At 43.0% G+C, this 17,640-nt stretch overlaps 1 protein-coding gene across 1 annotated transcript in view; it reads right to left on the bottom strand.

Annotated features, from left to right (window-relative positions):
* Positions 1-12,372, bottom strand: part of LOC121872431 — a 32,514-nt gene extending 20,142 nt beyond the window's left edge. Inside the window, exons 1-8 of the mRNA XM_042375185.1 lie at positions 12,312-12,372; positions 8,584-8,724; positions 7,927-8,084; positions 7,509-7,635; positions 6,643-6,807; positions 6,115-6,234; positions 5,570-5,731; positions 48-153 (exon numbers count right to left, since the gene is read on the bottom strand). Of these exons, the coding sequence (XP_042231119.1) occupies positions 48-153; positions 5,570-5,731; positions 6,115-6,234; positions 6,643-6,807; positions 7,509-7,635; positions 7,927-8,084; positions 8,584-8,724; positions 12,312-12,314 (982 nt within the window). The 5' untranslated portion in view covers positions 12,315-12,372. The remainder of the gene's footprint in view (positions 1-47; positions 154-5,569; positions 5,732-6,114; positions 6,235-6,642; positions 6,808-7,508; positions 7,636-7,926; positions 8,085-8,583; positions 8,725-12,311) is intronic.
* Between the last annotated feature and the right edge of the window lie 5,268 nt (positions 12,373-17,640).

Consider the following 17,640-nt stretch of genomic DNA (forward strand, 5'->3'; position numbering starts at 1 on the left):
GGTGACGATGGTAGACGGGTGACGATGGTAGAACAAGGAGCACTCACCAGTTTTGTAGTCATGGACGCTCTTGTATGTCTTAGTGTGCTGGTCGGCGTCCATGTCTGGGTTGATGTCTAGACGCACTAGCTGGCGGAACTTATCGTAGTACATCTGTTGACCAGCAAAGTGTAACTCATACAATCTGAACACATTCGTAACATCTTTCAAGCATTAAATAGTATTTCTAAATCAACGTACATTTATGAAGAACTACATTTTAATTTATACTTAGATGCTAATACAAATTTATACATCCAGATTAAGTCTTAAAAACAATTTAAATCCAATTAAACTTTATATTTACTGTACTCATAAAGTTAAGGTGATGTATTCTTAATTTCATGTTTATGGTGTACTGTATGCAACTGGTGCGAGCAGTGTGATGTATGGCATTGACATATGAGCAGTTAAAATTAGACAGGTAATGTGTGTGTGTGTGTGTGTGTGTGTTCGCACACAGGATGGTGAAATGTGTCTAGTGTGGCAGTATTATGTTGGTGTTAAGGTGGAAGCACTGCTTGCTCCCTCTCGCTTTCAGCTACTGCTACTGGCTAGCCCTCGTGGTGAACAGGGAAGCAACTTGCCTAAGTCTTCCCCTGCCAGTACACAGCCTCTTCACCACCAAGACTCCTGCTGTGCCTCCTCGTGGCGACACAGGGTAACTGGGTGCCTCTTGGGTCCAGGCTAGACCAGCAGGGGATCTCGAGGTAGCAGTGGGCCCCAGAGGCACGGCGCATAGGCCCACTGGCATGTGAACACGTCCTGGCGCCTACCAACCACTGCCTCGCTGCCTTGCAGATTAACCTTGGTAGGTATAAGGCTACAGGAGTAAACCCCGAACAAAAAATCTGTGGTGAAACCCCCTCATCAGGCAGACTTTTTTACAAGACCCCAACGGCGGTATAGACAGAAGAGGTGACCACCATGGGAACCCAATAACTACCCCGGCAGACAAAGGCAATGCATGATGGACAGGCTACGAAGGCGAAACCCAACAAACTGGGCGGCAGTCCATTGCAACTCTCCCTCTCCCCAGTCATTGCAACACTTGCACCACTGGATCAGGAAAAGAGAGAGCCAAGATATGTGGTCATAGCCTACACTCCTGCCTCACCACATAAATCAACTCGGGTACAGCCATCATCCAGCTCATCATACCTCTCATCATCATCATCAAAACTCCTATACCACAAAAGTCCTATGACGACGGACGATTGGCGACAGGGACAGGCAGAGATAACTGCCGGAAGTCTCTAGTCATTACGCTGCACATGGGCAGCACAGATACAATGATCGTTTATGCACTGGGACCTATACAGCAGTGCAATCCAGTCCTGTCCGTGCGACTGAGCAGCCCTTTCGTGGAGCCACTCTGCTCACCCCACATGAAGAAGGGGCTAGAAAAGGTGCCCTAAACATAGCCTGCCTAAAGAACCAACCTAACTGGGCAACTGCACCCAGTAAGGTCATCCTTATGCAGTCGAAAACAATAATAATCACAGATCAAACAAAAACAAACAATACAACCTTTTATGGTCACTACATGTAAAGTCAGGACCCTTCTGGATACTGGCACAAAATAGGGGCGTCCTGAAAGAAGAACCGCCCTTGTGGCAAAAGAGCTGGCTAGGTATAACATCGACATAGCAACCATTAGTGAGTCCCGGCTCCCAGACGAGGGTAAGCCTGCTGCGGAGAGAAACCGCATTTATGGAGTTGACTTTGCCATCCGCCAATGCATCCTACACAGGCTAACTGAAATGCCTATTAGGATCAACGAGTGTGGCAAGACGCTCCAAGTCCCACTGAAGTACGCAAGTCATGCCTTTTTCATCAGTGCATATGCCCCGACACTAGATGCAGAGGATGACATCAAGGAGGCCTCCCAGAGAAGATAAGGTTGTGCTCCTTGGTGACTTCAATGCCAGAGTTGGCAGAGATACTGACATTTGGCAGGGAACCATAGGGAAAAATGGACTAAGCAAGTGTAATCCCAACGGCCTACTCCTCCTCATCAAGTGTGTTGCACACAACCTGACTATCACCAATACCTTGTTTAGGCAGGCCGACAAGTTCTGGGGTTCGTGACAACACCCACGATCCAGACACTGGCATCTCATTCACTGCATCATTGTCAGAGAAAGAGATCACCGAGATGTCCTTATCACCCGTGCCATGTGTGGCTCACATCACTGCAACACTGATCATTGGCTCGTTAGAGCCAAGCTCTCACTTCACGTCGCCCCAAAACGGCAAAGGCAGAAAGCCTCCAGAAGAGGTTTTAATACTAAACGTCTGATAAACAACCCGAAAACAAACAACCCAAATCCCAGTGCTGAATGGGATATTCTCGAAACTGTCATGACCGAAAGAATACACCAGGACTGGTTTGTTGAAAGTGGCTCGGTAATCAATGTACTCGTCGATGATAAACATGCTGCTTTAACTGACTGGTAGAACATCCCTCAGTCTCGGACCAAAGCTGATACCTTCCTCAAGAAGAAAGTGGTGGCCCAGAGGGAACTTCACAATCTACAGAACGACTGGTTTAAAAATAAAGCATGTGAAACACAAAAATTTGCAGATCAGCACAAGATGCGCGAATTTTTCAAATCCACTAAAACGTTTTATGAGCCAATCACTCGTGGCACAGCCCCCCCCCCCCTCTGCTCATTCGGCGGTAACTCCGTAATTAAAGATAATGAAGGCATCCTTCGACACTGAAACGAGCACTACCATTCACTGCTCAACCGAAACACTGATGTGGATGTCCTGATTACCCAACAGGTCCCTCAGCATCCAGAGCTGACCCACCTCAACTATCCTCCATCCCTGGATGAGGTAGCTACTGCCATCAAAGAGCTGAAAAATATTAAGCCTTAGGGCCTGATGGAATCCCAACCGAGGTGTATAAAGCAGGAGGACCTCTGCTTGCCATCCGTCTCCACGCTCTCCTGGAGAATATATGGGAAAAGTAGGAAATCCCCCAAGCTCTTAAAGATGCCTCCATCATCAATATTTATAAGAACAAGGGAGACCTATCAGGCTGTGGCAGCTACCGTGGGATCTCGCTGCTCTCCGTAGCTGGCAAGATAATTGCCAGAGTCCTCCTAAACAGACTTCTTCCTGAGGCAGAAAATTTCCTCCCAGAATCTCAATGTGTCTTTAGATCATCACGTGGCACCACTGACATGATCTTTGCTGCCCGTCAGATACAGGAAAAGTGCAGAGAATAGCGTCGTGACCTCTACATGGCTTTCATCGACCTAACCAAGGCCTTCGATTGGTCAACAGGGAAGCCCTCTGGTGGACCCTCAGCTGTTTTTGCTGCCCACCAAAATCATCGCCATTATGAGGCAACTCCACGATGGCATGAACGGCAGTATCCTGTACAATGGCACCCAGTCTGAGTTCTTCCCCATCCAAACGGGGCTTAAACAAGGGTGTGTACTGGCATCAACTCTCTTTTCCATTTTCTTGGCTGCTTTCCTTACTCGCGCCAGTGCCAATTTAGTGGCGGGTGGATATCGAGTACCGAATGAAAGATCTTTTCAACATAAGACGACTCCAGGCAAGACCAAAGGTGTTGGCAGCTAACATTACTGACCTTCAGTATGCAGATGACCTCACCGTTGTCGCTCACACTGAACGTGACCTACAGGAGATACTGAACACCTTTGCAGATGCGTATGCACACTTCGACCTTGAGGTGAATGTACGTAAGACTCTGATTCTCTTTCAGCCTGCCCCTGGTTCAGCCACACCTCCACCACCCATCCAGCTTAACGGTACTACCATCTCTAATGTTACCCACTTTCGGTATCTCGGCTCCCACCTGTCCACTACCATGGACATCGATGAATAGATTCAGCATCGGATCAGATGTGCATCTTAAGCCTTTGGCAGACTCCGAAACCGTGTCTTTAGCTGAAGGGAGCTGATATTATCTACAAAGCTGCACGTATATCGAGCAGTGGCCCTCCCCACCCTGCTATATGGCCATGAGACATGGGTCACATACACATGGCACCTCAATGCACTTGAAAACTTTCACCAAAGTAGTCTACGTTCCATCCTCCGACTTTGCTGGGAAGACAAGAAAACGAATACCAGTATTCTCGCTGACACCAACTGTAGGAGCATCGAGGCTACCATTATCCATGAGTAACTACACTGGACTGGCCATGTTACTCGCATGGACAACAGTAGCCTGCCAAAGCAGCTACTTTACAGTCACCCAACTAATAGTAAACGTAGCACTGGCGGGCAACTGAAAAGGTATAAGGATAGTCTTAAGACAAACCGGAAAAATTGCCACATCGACCCCCTCGTCTGGGAGACGATTACTACACACCGTAATGCTTAGAGGAGCACCACACAAGAAGGTGTCAAAACTTTCGAGTTAGCCCAACTGCATACCGAAGCAGACAAGCACCAACGCCGGAAAGAGGCTGCCGCCGCCCCTCCCGCACTAGATGTAGCCATCCACATATGCAACATCTGTGAACGACTCTGCCGGTCCCGTATCGGCCTCTTGAGTCACCTTAAAATTCACCAACATAGGTGACATCCTTAGAAACTCATATCATTGTCCCATAGCTGGATGATCGTCATACTCGATTCCGAGTGACAGCAAAATAGTAGTAATGGTATAAATGTGTCTACACCTCAGGTAATGGGGTTTGTGTGAGCTGAAATGAAATTGGTGAGATGGATGTGTAATGTGACACTGAAAGATGGGAAACCCTGGAAAGTTCAGAGCTAAGAGGGTAGCTGGGTATTGAGATTACAGTATTGGCGAGGTTTTACGTTAAGATAGGGTGAGCTGGTTTAGGCACGTGGAGAGAGAGAGAGAGAGAGAGAGAGAGAGAGAGAGAGAGAGAGAGAGAGAGAGAGAGAGAGAGAGAGAGAGAGACTCATTTTGGAACACTTCTCGGGATGAGTACTAGGATGCAGGAAAATAGGGTTCAAATCTCGATATGACCTAACCATTAGAGCTGGTCCCATTAAGACTAGGGCTCATTAGGACTGGAGCGTACTTGATAAGTTACCCTTGTTCTCTACTAATACTTTGCTGTCACTCGGAATCAAGTATGACGATCATCCAGCTATGATACAATGATATGAGTTATTAGGGATGTTACCTTCGTTGGTGAGCTCTAAGATGACTCGAAAGGCCGATACGTAACCGGCAGGGCCGTCCACAGATGTGTGTGGAGGTCTACATCTAGTGAGGAAGGGGCGGCGACAGCATCTTTCCGGCGCTGGCGCTTGTCTACCTTGGTATACAGTCGGGCTAACTCGAAAGTATTCACACACACACACACACACACACACGCCTGCCAAACTCTTTCAATAAACCGTTAATTATTATTATTATTATTATTATTATTATTATTATTATTATTAGTGACATCATCTTGAGGTGACCTGAAGAATCTCCGACCATTGCCCAAGCTGACCTTCCCAAAGTGACACCATCTCGGGATGACCTAAAGAAGTTTCTAATATGATCTTATTGACGTACCCAGGACCTGAAGACGGTGGTGTTCAGGTTTTCGGAGCCGTCATCAGCTAGGGACCTCTTGACTACCTCCATGAAGACCTTGAAGGTGTCAGGGACCTCTGGGGGCGTTATCCTGTTGGGGTCCATCGGTTTACGCCCCGGGCAATCCAAGCCATCATGCACCTGTGGCCAAGGTGAGGCTGTTATTGTTAAGTGAGAGTAGTGTGTGTGTTTGGGTAAGGGCGTGTGTGATGTGGATATAGAGGTAAATACGTCAAAAAATCAGCGACAGTTTAATCATTGTAATTCCGTAGCACAAAATACTATTACCTAGATTTGTTTAAGAAAAACAAACAAGAAAAAACAAGAGATTACTCAGAACTTTAAAATTAAATACTATCAAAGACAAGCTATTTAAGCTCCTGGAGTACAATGACTTATTCCCTTGAGTTTGATGTCTTAGCCCTTTGAAAATGACGAATAATTCCTTTGAGTATGACGATATTGTACTCACAAGGGTCTAGTCGTCAACTCGTTTGGTTTCTGGAAATGATTTTGCAGCTTACCAAAAATTCCCTTTTTCTCTCGTCTGAGACATAGGGCTTGAAGTCCGTGTAGTCATAGTAAACAATCTGGAGGAAGCTTGGTTGGTCAGGGTTCCAGGGGTTGCTTTGCATTCCGCTTACCTATACCAAGGAGAATACATTAGAGCAGAGTACAGGACCACAATATCACAATCCCTTACCCTAGGACAGAGTACTTTACTGTGTACACTGTCACTCATTTTATCACATGCAACACAATTGTACATATATTTTTTTGCTATTATTGGTGAGTTCCATCAGGATACCACTTATTGTGTGATGGAAAACTGATTCGCTCTTTTGCTTCCACTACTTGAAGATGATGATGGTGCTGTATCAGTGATTCCATCTTCTATAATTATCAGTGTTTTTCCATTAGATTTAACAATAACTATAATCACTGTCAACCAATTTTTTTTATACTATTTCAACATAGAAATTTCATTTTTTTTTTTCACTGGACTTCTCAGGTGCCTTACTAGAGATCTGTATAGTCAGGTCGACACTTACCTTCACCTGCAGCGGCGCTTTCAGGTTGACCCCATCCATGGTGTGTCCGTATGGCATTACCCAATCGTCACTGGCAAATAAGTAATCGAGGGTGTAGTTCTTTTTGTGCTTGATGACCCAATGGTCCGCCATGATCCCACGTACAGGTGTCTGCCCCTTATACTCCTGTGTGGGGTGGGAGGGACATGAAGTACAGTACAGCAGGAGGGTCAAGTTTTTAAAGGTGACTTTCCTAAATTTATAGTACAGGTGTATGACAGACTTTAAAAATTAAATTATCATAACAATGGTATCTTAATATTAATTTAAAGATCACATTTAAAAACATCACACAAACAGATAATTTAAGGTTTGTAGATTAAAAACTAATATTTTAAAGACGGAAATGTTTCATTGCTTCTCAGTTTATAGGACTCACAATATCTCCTGTCAAAAACAAGGTACAAGCAATAGAGTCTGTGTGGAGTGAATCATGGCACAAATATGGCATTTAGCACCTATTAGTTAGGTTCTTGGTGTCATTAGAGGAATACTCACACCAACGTTGTAGGGAGAAATCTAACAACCGATACTGTACTATGAGAATTTGAAGCCAAATAGTGGCGTGGTGTACTAAGTGAGATAGATAAAAGACAGAGTACAGTACAATTGTCATACAAGTTCATTTTTCAGCATGTATATACACAAACTGTGCAGGTATATAATCTGTACATAAACAAAGACGGTATACAAACAATATACATAGATATTGCAGGTACACAATCTGTACATAGCGTGGGTATACAAACACTGGTAAACAGTTAGCTAACACAACAAGGACAGCCCAAACAAACCTCATGTGCCTAGTTCCATCAACAGTAACTTACCACCGAGTCCTTGTAGTCCCTGACGATCCTGAGGAGAGCTGAGGGTCCATACAGGAAATTATCCTTGTCAGTGTTTTCGCTGTCATAGATCCATCCCCAGATGTTGTAGGGGCCGTGTTCCTCCAGTCTGATATATATATATATATATATATATATATATATATATATATATATATATATATATATATATATATATATATATATATATATATATATATATATATATATATATATATATATATATATATATGTATATATTACTCTTGGGGTAATTAGACAGAGGATGAGAAAATTATATTCAAATAAATGGGCAAAAACTTCTAACAATTGTTTTTTACATCTTCTTTGACCACTGATTCCCATTTCGATTACATACGAGACTTGTAATGTGTGGAATAACACCATATAAGACACTCACGTTCCCACTGCACACTTAAAGTCTTGCACTACATAGGTCTGCTGCGTCGCGGAATAGTAGTTGGTCTTGGAGGTGTGGCCGTTCTCCAGTATTATGAGTGCCCCCTTCGCCTCGGTGATGTCGTAAAGCTCATCCACGATGATGCTGGCTCCGGGAACCTGGTGACCAACACCGAGAGCATTACTAAAATACTGCCACGGTAACTTACAATGTTTACCTGAAAATAAACTAACAAAGCACTGCTAGAGGCACAACACCCTGTGTATTATCTCTTTAACATAAACTTCGTTACTTTTTCCTTAAAAATGCAGTTCGTGCAATTATATGATACATTGCATCTTTATCCCTAAATAGATATTATTATTATTAAAACATCTCTGTCATGTTGCATAAAGACCCCGAGTTCCGAATATCAATTCCCATAACATCGGTGCATTATTTAGGGGTCACCTTATATGTTCACGACTGACATGACACGTCCCGTAGACGCGCTATTAACGTCTCGTGTACACATATGAACTCCCAAAAATTTTGCCTTGCAATCTTCGAGCCCTGAAAATGCCCCATAAAGTCTGTCAGTTTTCATATAAACCGATGCCTTGCATTTCCTGAGGTGATCCGAGTCTAAACGGAAATAGTGATGAGGAAACAACTTACGATATCTGCGAAGGTGACCATTACGTCAGAGTCATAGGAGTTGTTTACCGCCGTCCAAATGTCTGGCAGGATCGGGTCACCTTTGACAGCCGACACCAACACTGCCGCCGTCGCCAGAGTCGCCACCAGCTGTACCGCTCTCTGAAAAAAACAAATGTCAACACTCTTCACTATCTACCACCAGTTACAGTAGTGCTTTTTTATGGGGAATAGCCCACCCGGACACAGGTCATTGACCCACAACGGGACCTAAGGTAAAAAATAAAAATTAGAGGAGAAAAAGAGTATGTTAATCTACACCACGAAGATGCCGGAAAACCAGCATTTTGAAGTGAATCAGATTGTAAGAGTATGGAAACACAGAAGAAGGCAGAGCATTGCACAGTTTGGCTGTGTGAGGAAAGAAGGATGCACTATAACGGGTTATTCTAGTGTGAACGACATCCACACAGAAACGGTGGGCACCGCGGGCAAGACGAGTGTTACGAGCCCACGGCCTTGCCGGCGGTACACAGGATGCCAAAGCCACCGAACATCGCCCGTAAAAATAGCTGTAAAAGAGAGAGACTGAAGCAACATTGCGGCGAAGATAAATGGAAGAGAGATTGTTGAATGAAGGAGGAGAGTTAATAAGATGAAATGCCTTTGATTCCACCCTAACAGTTGGACAGAAGAAGAGCCACCCAAGATATGAGAGCAGTACTCCAAGTTAGGACGAATGAATCTTTTATAAGCTTGAAGCAACTGCTCAGGAGTGAAGTAGCTAAGGCATCTGTGCAGCATTCCCAGCTTTAGGGAGGCAGCTTTAGCAATGTTGTGGGTGAGTGGCTTCCATGATCTTTTAGAGAAAAGGGAGGCTTAGCATATCTATTTTAGAAATTGGCAAAATGATTGAGTCCTGAAGTGTGATTGGTGGGAGATCTTGTTTCGGAAAGTGTAATTGGTAAATCCTGTGTGCGAGCCATGGAAGTAATACCGTGGGAGAAGACTATGAGTAAACACGTACACGAACAAGAAGCCTCCTTTTTCTCAATGACAATTTGTTAGGATTTGGTTACATCACCAGACTCTAGAACCTACAGTAACTAAACATTATTTTCATCTAAACAATCTCATAACAGTGAACAATAATAGAAAAACCTTAACAGGAATTCAAACCTTGGTGACAAAACAAAACATTCCAGATGTGTTACCCACAATTCATCAAAGTCATATGGTGTCACTGTGTTCACTCCGACATGTTTTTACGGCCATTGACTTATTTCTGCTTCTTGCGCCCCCCCCCCTTTCCCAGTCTTGCTCAATTAAGCACTATGGTAGAGACGTTTGGGATTGTTTTAGGAAATTATACTCCCAATTTACTTGAAGGTTTAATGTGGATCTATTCATTTCTGAAGACAATATTTCACATATCATTCACCTTAGTATGAAACTCTTTACCCCCTCTATTCTATTCTATTCTGCCAAAAAGAAAGTGACCCCATATAAACCTCCTGCAGACAATAGTGCTGCTACTTTAAGGACTATCACATGACCAATATGACAAATATGGTTTAAAGAAAATACACTTTCTCATCCACCCTTTCCTCCACACACCTTCTAACTCATTTAATCAGAGTACCGTTCTTATACCTGAGGGTTGGCGACCACAGTCCTCCACTCTAAACGGGCTGTTTTTACCAATCCTCCAAGGTTGTGTATCTCTCTAGGGACCCAGTGTTTAGTTTCATCCACCCATCACAGTCTCTGCCTTCCCCTGGCCCTCCTACCCTCAACTCTACCCATTAATATTTTTCTATTATCCCCTCATCCCTAATTATATGACCAAAGTATCTATTTATTTTTCTTTTTTGTACATTTCAAGTAATTTCTTAAAGTTTTTGCTAATCTTAGTACTCCAGTTGTTTTCTTGTCAGTGTAGCTTATTCTTAGCAGTCGTCAGTAACACCACATCTCAAAGGTCCCCAACCTCTTCCTGGCGTCTGTTGAGTGTCCACACTTCTGACACATACATCAGTCCTTGCCATATGAAGCCTTTCAGCAGCCTTTTTCTCTATTTAATTTAATGTCCCTTTTCATTAGATCTTTTAGTTTATTATTTTCCACTTGTTTAACTTCCCTGTTGTCTACCATCATTATTATATTGGATTTATTTCCAATATGGAAACAACTAATAATTTAATATTTACACCATTAACTCCTAAACCATATTTTTCACCCTTTTCCACTTCAATAATCTGTTAACCAGTTTTTGTAACGCCTCTTCACTATCTGTGATAAGAACAGTATCATCTGCATATTGTTTATTTCATATCACTTTACCATTAACTTTAGTCCTTCATTATCACTTATAACTTCTCTCATTAAGAATTATTAATATATATTATACAATGTTGGAGATAGAACACAGCCTTGTCTTACTCCCTGTCTAACTGTGAACCAATTAGTAAGTTCATTATTTACTAACACTGGAGCCTCCTGTTGCCAGTAAAGATTATTTCAAATTCTAACATCTTCATTGATGCCTATTTTTCCAAGATGTCCATAAGTTTATTGTGTTTTACCTTATCAAAAGCTTTTTTCAAAATCAACAAAGCAGACATACAAATTTGTTTGGGCCTCTAAGATTCTTTCACTCAAAATTCTCAAAAGCAAATATAGCTTCTCTAGTTCCTTTAACCTTTCTAAATCCATTTTGCTCTTCAGAGAACTCACTTTTTTTTCAAAATTTTAATCGACTTAAAGTTATGTTTAATAAAATTTTGCAGTCATGACTTATTAAGTATATTGTTCTAAACTGGATGCACTCTAAGGCTCCTGGCTCTTTAGGTAATAATACAAATATTGATTTTTTGAAATCTTTGAAGTATATAAAATTACATACAGTATTTTAGTAAAACAATTCATCCCATTCTTGTCCAATTGTCTTATAAATTCTACTGGAAGCTGATTCTCCCCCACAAGCTTTATCATTTTTCATTTCCTCCCTTTCGTTTCTCAACTCTACTGTATCCTTGTCATTGCAAAGTTCTTCTAACATATTACAACACCCAAATGGGTTATAACTTCACAATCCTACTTACCGCCATGACACACAATTAAAACTAACTTCATTCGCTTCACCGTGGTCAGGGTATCATTGAAACCTCATCCACCATCCCCGCTCTTTTCAATCCCAGTCGCATCACACGCCACCCCTTATCATGTCACATTCACTCTGTATAAGTTCCCTTAAATCAGATATCATAATGTATCGTTTCTTCACATTTAGTAACTATGAAACTCCTTTGCCTCTAACGTCTTTTCATCAATCTACATCTCTTTAAATGCTATACATGTATACACTCCTCGTACTACACAGGGCAAGTCTGTAGGTCACTGTACTTCAAAAGAGCACAATGTTACATTTACCGTCCCTATCATGTCACAGTGTTATAAAACAAGTTCAACACCTCACCATACACGTTCACATACGCTGCATCTCGTATTGGTATCACCGCTCGGGTAACATACAGAATACAGTATAGTGATTAAACTATGTTCTGTATAGAATCGAATATCATATCTTCTAAAAATTTGCGAGGAAAATTATTTTGCCTACTATTAAAAAAATCTAAAAGTATGCAATTCTTAATATGACCGAAGTAAACAATAACAATAACAGCTGCATATGATTAGCTCTGTTGCAGCATCGAGAAGACAATTGTGAGGACGATCCGACGACCTACCATGTTGGCAGCGCGGGGTAAGAAGCAACACTGGGTAGAGAGGTGGGCGGCTTTACCACCAGTATCACGCCCCCAGCTGTATATCACTACCTAGGTAAGAGCCCACCCCCCCTCCCCCAGACCATTGTGACGTGACCACAAAGCTAATGTATTGTACTGCAGCCTGACCGATATGCATTCCCTCCCCTCATTGCATAGTCCCACCAAGGTGCATTTCCTATTTGTTGATCAACGAAATATTCGATGTGCGATGGATTACATTATATAGAGTTTGTTGAGTGCACAGAGGGCTAGATTAGGTTAATTTGATTAGCTTAGATTAGGTTAGGTTAGTGCGGCCCCAACTCCCTTGTGTGACTCAACAGGTTATCGACTGTCATGGTTTTGCTGTCAATCGGCGGTAGTAAGAGTGGATTATATTATATAAAGATAATAATATGTCGTATTTCTTATTTCTTACCGTAGAGTTCGATACCTTCACACTGGTTACTTACAGGAGATTATGGTGTATCTACGTAGAAGTTCACTCCACCACTCGACATTCCATGATTTATACTTGATAAATGATGATTTAATGAATTCATTTAATTTCCAACATCTATCTCAGTTATTGGTTATACTTTGTCATAACCAATCAGTCATTACCTTTAGTAATAATAAGATAGGATCACAGATACGGGCAGATAATTGCACTTACATTTATTTGTCAAGCTCCCATACAATGATTTACAATTTGCATGGATATATGATTTACTCACGTTCACGCTGTAATAAAATTAATCTTCTAAAAGAGGGAATTTTCAACTTGGGAACACATGTGATTACTCTACTGTGGGTATGACTTAACAGAGCCTTAATTCTTCAAGTGATACATTTACTACCAGCCTGGATTGCTTTTGTTACAACCAGGCTTCATCACAAGAACTTCTTTCCACGGCCATAACAACAAAAAGTACTCTTGGGTTACCACACATGGTCTCGCGTCACTGACAGTCACTGTAGACGGGTGTCGTGCAGGAGAACTCTGTAAGCGTGAATTAATTAACCATTTACCATAGGTTTGATAGGCCAGCCTGGATTGCTCTTGTTGCAACCAGGCATCCACACGTGATATTTCCACGGGGATAACAAACCTAGGTTAACACACTTAGTCTCGTGTCGATCACGGTCACTGTAGACGGGTGTCGTGCAGGAGAACTCTGTAAGCGTGAATTAATTAACCATTTACTGTAGGTTTGATAGGCCAGCCTGGATTGCTCTTGTCGCAACCAGGCATCCACAGGTGATATTTCCACGGGGATAACAACCTAGGTTAACACGCTTAGTCTCGTGTCGACGACGGTTCACAGGACGGAGAGGATGGAGACGACGTCTTAACTAACCCATGGCTCAGGGGATACTACTTAAAATGAGGTTTTTGGGTGTGAAACGATGAACAGTACAACACTGTTTCACTGCCCACCCCCCTAAAGGCTGGCTAACATACACTAATTGAAAAATACATGTCCCAGTTATGCCTCGCCGGGCGTCTTATCTCTAGTAAAACAAACTTTGGCATTGGTTGCGTGGGTAAGCCTAACGCAACCCATGACATCGACTTAAATGATAACTCGGTATTATTTGTAACGACTATTTGTTTCCTGTTAAGATAAGCTTTAATCCAATCAACCAGTGCCAAGAGTCAGCAGTTTTTCACATAGTAAACCTTGATGGACTGTGTCGATGAATATTTTGTAAGTCTACCGTAACCATCCTTGTGTAATTTCCATGAGATGTTTGGGCCCTAATATGGTCAGTGAGATGGATCAAACTAGTGTCAGTTAAGTGAGAGCCCCTAAAGCCTGACTGGTAACTGTACAATATATTACAATCACGGAGATATCTCCACTTCAGCAATTTTTGATACAATACACAATATACTAACTGACCTGTAATTACTAATTTTTTCTTTTACGGGGATTACCTTACCCGGGCACAGGTCACTGACCCATATCACGGCCTGGGTAAAGACACTCGACAGAGTAGTGCCCTTTGAGATGTTTATACACCTCAATTAGGTCTCCCTTGCCCGTCTGTAGTGTAAGATAGGCATTTGCAAGCGCTGTAATCACTCTGGGTAGCTGAGGTGCCGAAGTGCAGGCACCAGTCTGGTGGCCCTCCTTTGGACATTTTCAATCAACTGACAGTCACTAGCATATCTCGGGGACCAGGCGGGGTGACAGTACCCCAGGCGGGGAAGCACCTCACTCTTGAAGATCGTTACAATGGACAAACCGTCTACATATCTGAACGTCCTAATAATTTAGTTGCTTGATTCACCTTCTTCTCACAATGGTCCGAGAACTTCTGTTCACTATCAACATATACACCCAGGTCGACCTGTCGCCTTTCTTATAGACATGTGTTACTCAGACAATCTTAGGTTCACCTGGTGCAGTATTGGTACCTATGAAAGGATTAAAAAGATCAGTTACAGGCCGGGATGTTATCAATACATGTGTTCTTGTAGGGGTCCAGTTTACTTAACTCTTTAATCGAGATAGGTCTTAACCCTTTCACAGCGGGAGGTTACCCTAAGCTGAAGAAAATCGTCTGGCGGTAGCCAGAATAAAATGGCAAGTGCGTGTCACGCGGTGAAAGGGTTAAAATAAAGTACTTTGTCACACAGTGGAGTTCAAGACTGTCTGTTCTGTGTGTGTGTGTGTGGATGATGCCCAAGCAGCATAAGTTAGAGGAACAGTGAAACACTTATGATGGACGTCTGGTTTATGCTTGTAGTCTAAAATATAAAACTATCATTCTTCACTTGAAACCAAAACCGCTGTCAGCTTAAAGAAAAAGTTCTCTGGCCAGGTAATCATACATGGCCATGGTGCTTACTTATGGCCAGGTAATCATACATGGTCACAGTGTTTACATGTGGCCAGATGATCATACATGGCCATGGTGTTGATGTTTAATTCTTTTCTTCTTTTGATTTTATCCTCTTCGCCACTGAGTAAGAGAGAGAGAGAGAGAGAGAGAGAGAGAGAGAGAGAGAGAGAGAGTATCCGCCCACCGCTCTGATAACACTCTTATCTCCAACAAACAAGAAGGTTGCTCCCACTGCCTCGATAACTTATATCAAACACATTCACCTCCGTTGCTCGTGTGGCATTGATAATGTTACCGAAAAAAGTGATTACCTAAAAATTAGACACCTCAGCATTATTACACCTGATAATTCAACACCGTAACGCTAGCCTAACTGAACCTAACCTAACCTAACCTAATTAAACCTAAATTAAGCCTTACCAAGTAACATTAAGGCACTACATAATAAGTTAGTGAAATAAGCTTGGGTGACTAATCTTGAGGTGATGAAATAAAACATGAAGGTGGTAGGTGGAGGTTGTTGGTAGGTGTGTGGTAGTGAGGTTGTTGGCAGGTGTGTGGTAGTGAGGTTACTGGTAGGTGTGTGGTAGTGAGGTTGTTGGCAGGTGTGTGGTAGTGAGGTTGTTGGTAGGTGTGTGGTAGGTGGAGGTTGTTGGCAGGTGTGTGGTAGTGAGGTTGTTGGCAGGTGTGTGGTAGTGAGGTTGTTGGTAGGTGTGTGGTAGGTGGAGGTTGTTGGCAGGTGTGTGGTAGTGAGGTTGTTGGCAGGTGTGTGGTAGTGAGGTTGTTGGTAGTAGTGGGTTGTGGTAGTGAGGTTGTTGGCAGGTGTGTGGTAGTGAGGTTGTTGGCAGGTGTGTGGTAGGTGGAGGTTGTTGGCAGGTGTGTGGTGAGTGAGGTTGTTGGCAGGTGTGTGGTAGGTGGAGGTTGTTGGCAGGTGTGTGGTAGTGAGGTTGTTGGTAGGTGTTGTTGTAGGTGGAGGTTGTTGGCAGGTGTGTGGTAGTGAGGTTGTTGGTGGGTGTGTGTGTAGTGAGGTTGTTGGTAGGTGTGTGGTAGTGAGGTTGTTGGGGTGTGTGTAGTGAGGTTGTTGGCAGGTGTGTGGTAGGTGGGGTTGTTGGCAGGTGTGTGGTGGGTGGAGGTTGTTGGTAGGTGTGTGTGTAGGTGGAGGTTGTTGGCAGGTGTGTGGTAGGTGGAGGTTGTTGGTAGGTGTGTGGTGGGTGGAGGTTGTTGGCAGGTGTGTGGTAGTGAGGCTGTTGGTACGCAAAATCAAAATTAAAAGGGCGTGTAGGTGTATCGGATCTGAGGCTTGAAGAGGGTAGTTAGGCAGATTTTGACCAGGACAAGGCAGGGGCGTTGAACAAATTCTTTTCTCTGTGTTCACAAGAGGATGCGAACATCTACCTGCGTTTGAGTAAAGATGGTTTGACACCGCGCTGTAAGGTGGGGGTGGGGGTGAGAGGTGGGGGTTGGGGGTTGGGGGTGGGTGGGGGTGGGTGGGTGAGAGGTGGGGGTCGGGGATTCATCACATTATATTTTCTCTGTTTTTTATTATAGGTTATTTTCTCTCTATTTTTCTAAGCTATAGCATTTTCTATATTTTACTTTTCTTACTTATTGTTTCTTTCTTCCAGTGTCATTATTTATATATTTATATATTCTTTATCTTTCTTTTCTATATCTTCTATATTGACCAGTGCTTAGTTATATTCTATACACTGGATTAACCTGGGAAAAACCATATTATTATTATTATACTCACAAGTGATAAGACTGCCACCACCCAGGCTTTTATTAAAATATAACTTTTACTTACTTTTTACTTTTATCCTCTTCACCACTGATTGGCTCGTTAGCCGTTTGGGTGATCGGTCACGTCTCTGTCACGCGTTGTTGGTAAGTACTGGGCATGCACCGGCTCCTGAATGTACCTGAACCTGCTCCAGTGTTGGTCAAGTCTGGTCTCGAAAGAGCTCACACTCGGTGCCGTCACAACACTTTCTGGTAGATTGTTCCAAGAGTTCACAACTCTCACTCCGAAAAAGTTTGCCCTCACAGTTTTATGGACTTGCGGCTTCTTCAATCTTGAGCTGTGACCCCATGTGGGGCGAGCGTCCGCCAGCTCCAGGTAAGGACACTCGACTGAGTAGTGCCCCCTGAGATGCTTATACACCTCAATAAGGTCGCCCCTTGCCCAAGCGGTTAACGAGCCGATCAGTGGTGAAGAGGATAAAAGTAAAAGGTCTTTCCTAGCATAGATAACCACACCCCTTTTGCAAGTTTCTTCAGAAAGGTTCGTAAACGAGTCATATCCAGCAATACTGAACTCACATTCCTCTGAGTCGATTCTCCTGTTCTTGTACAACTGTTCTACAACTCCTACAATATCGGGTTGGTGTACCTTCAGTAGTATTTCAAACTCCTCTCTGTTATCAAGGAAAGTGTTATTTACTTTTATCCTCTT

The sequence above is a fragment of the Homarus americanus genome, unplaced genomic scaffold, assembly GCF_018991925.1.
Source record: "Homarus americanus isolate GMGI-L3 unplaced genomic scaffold, GMGI_Hamer_2.0 scaffold11302, whole genome shotgun sequence".
Taxonomy (NCBI): Eukaryota; Metazoa; Arthropoda; class Malacostraca; order Decapoda; family Nephropidae; genus Homarus; species Homarus americanus.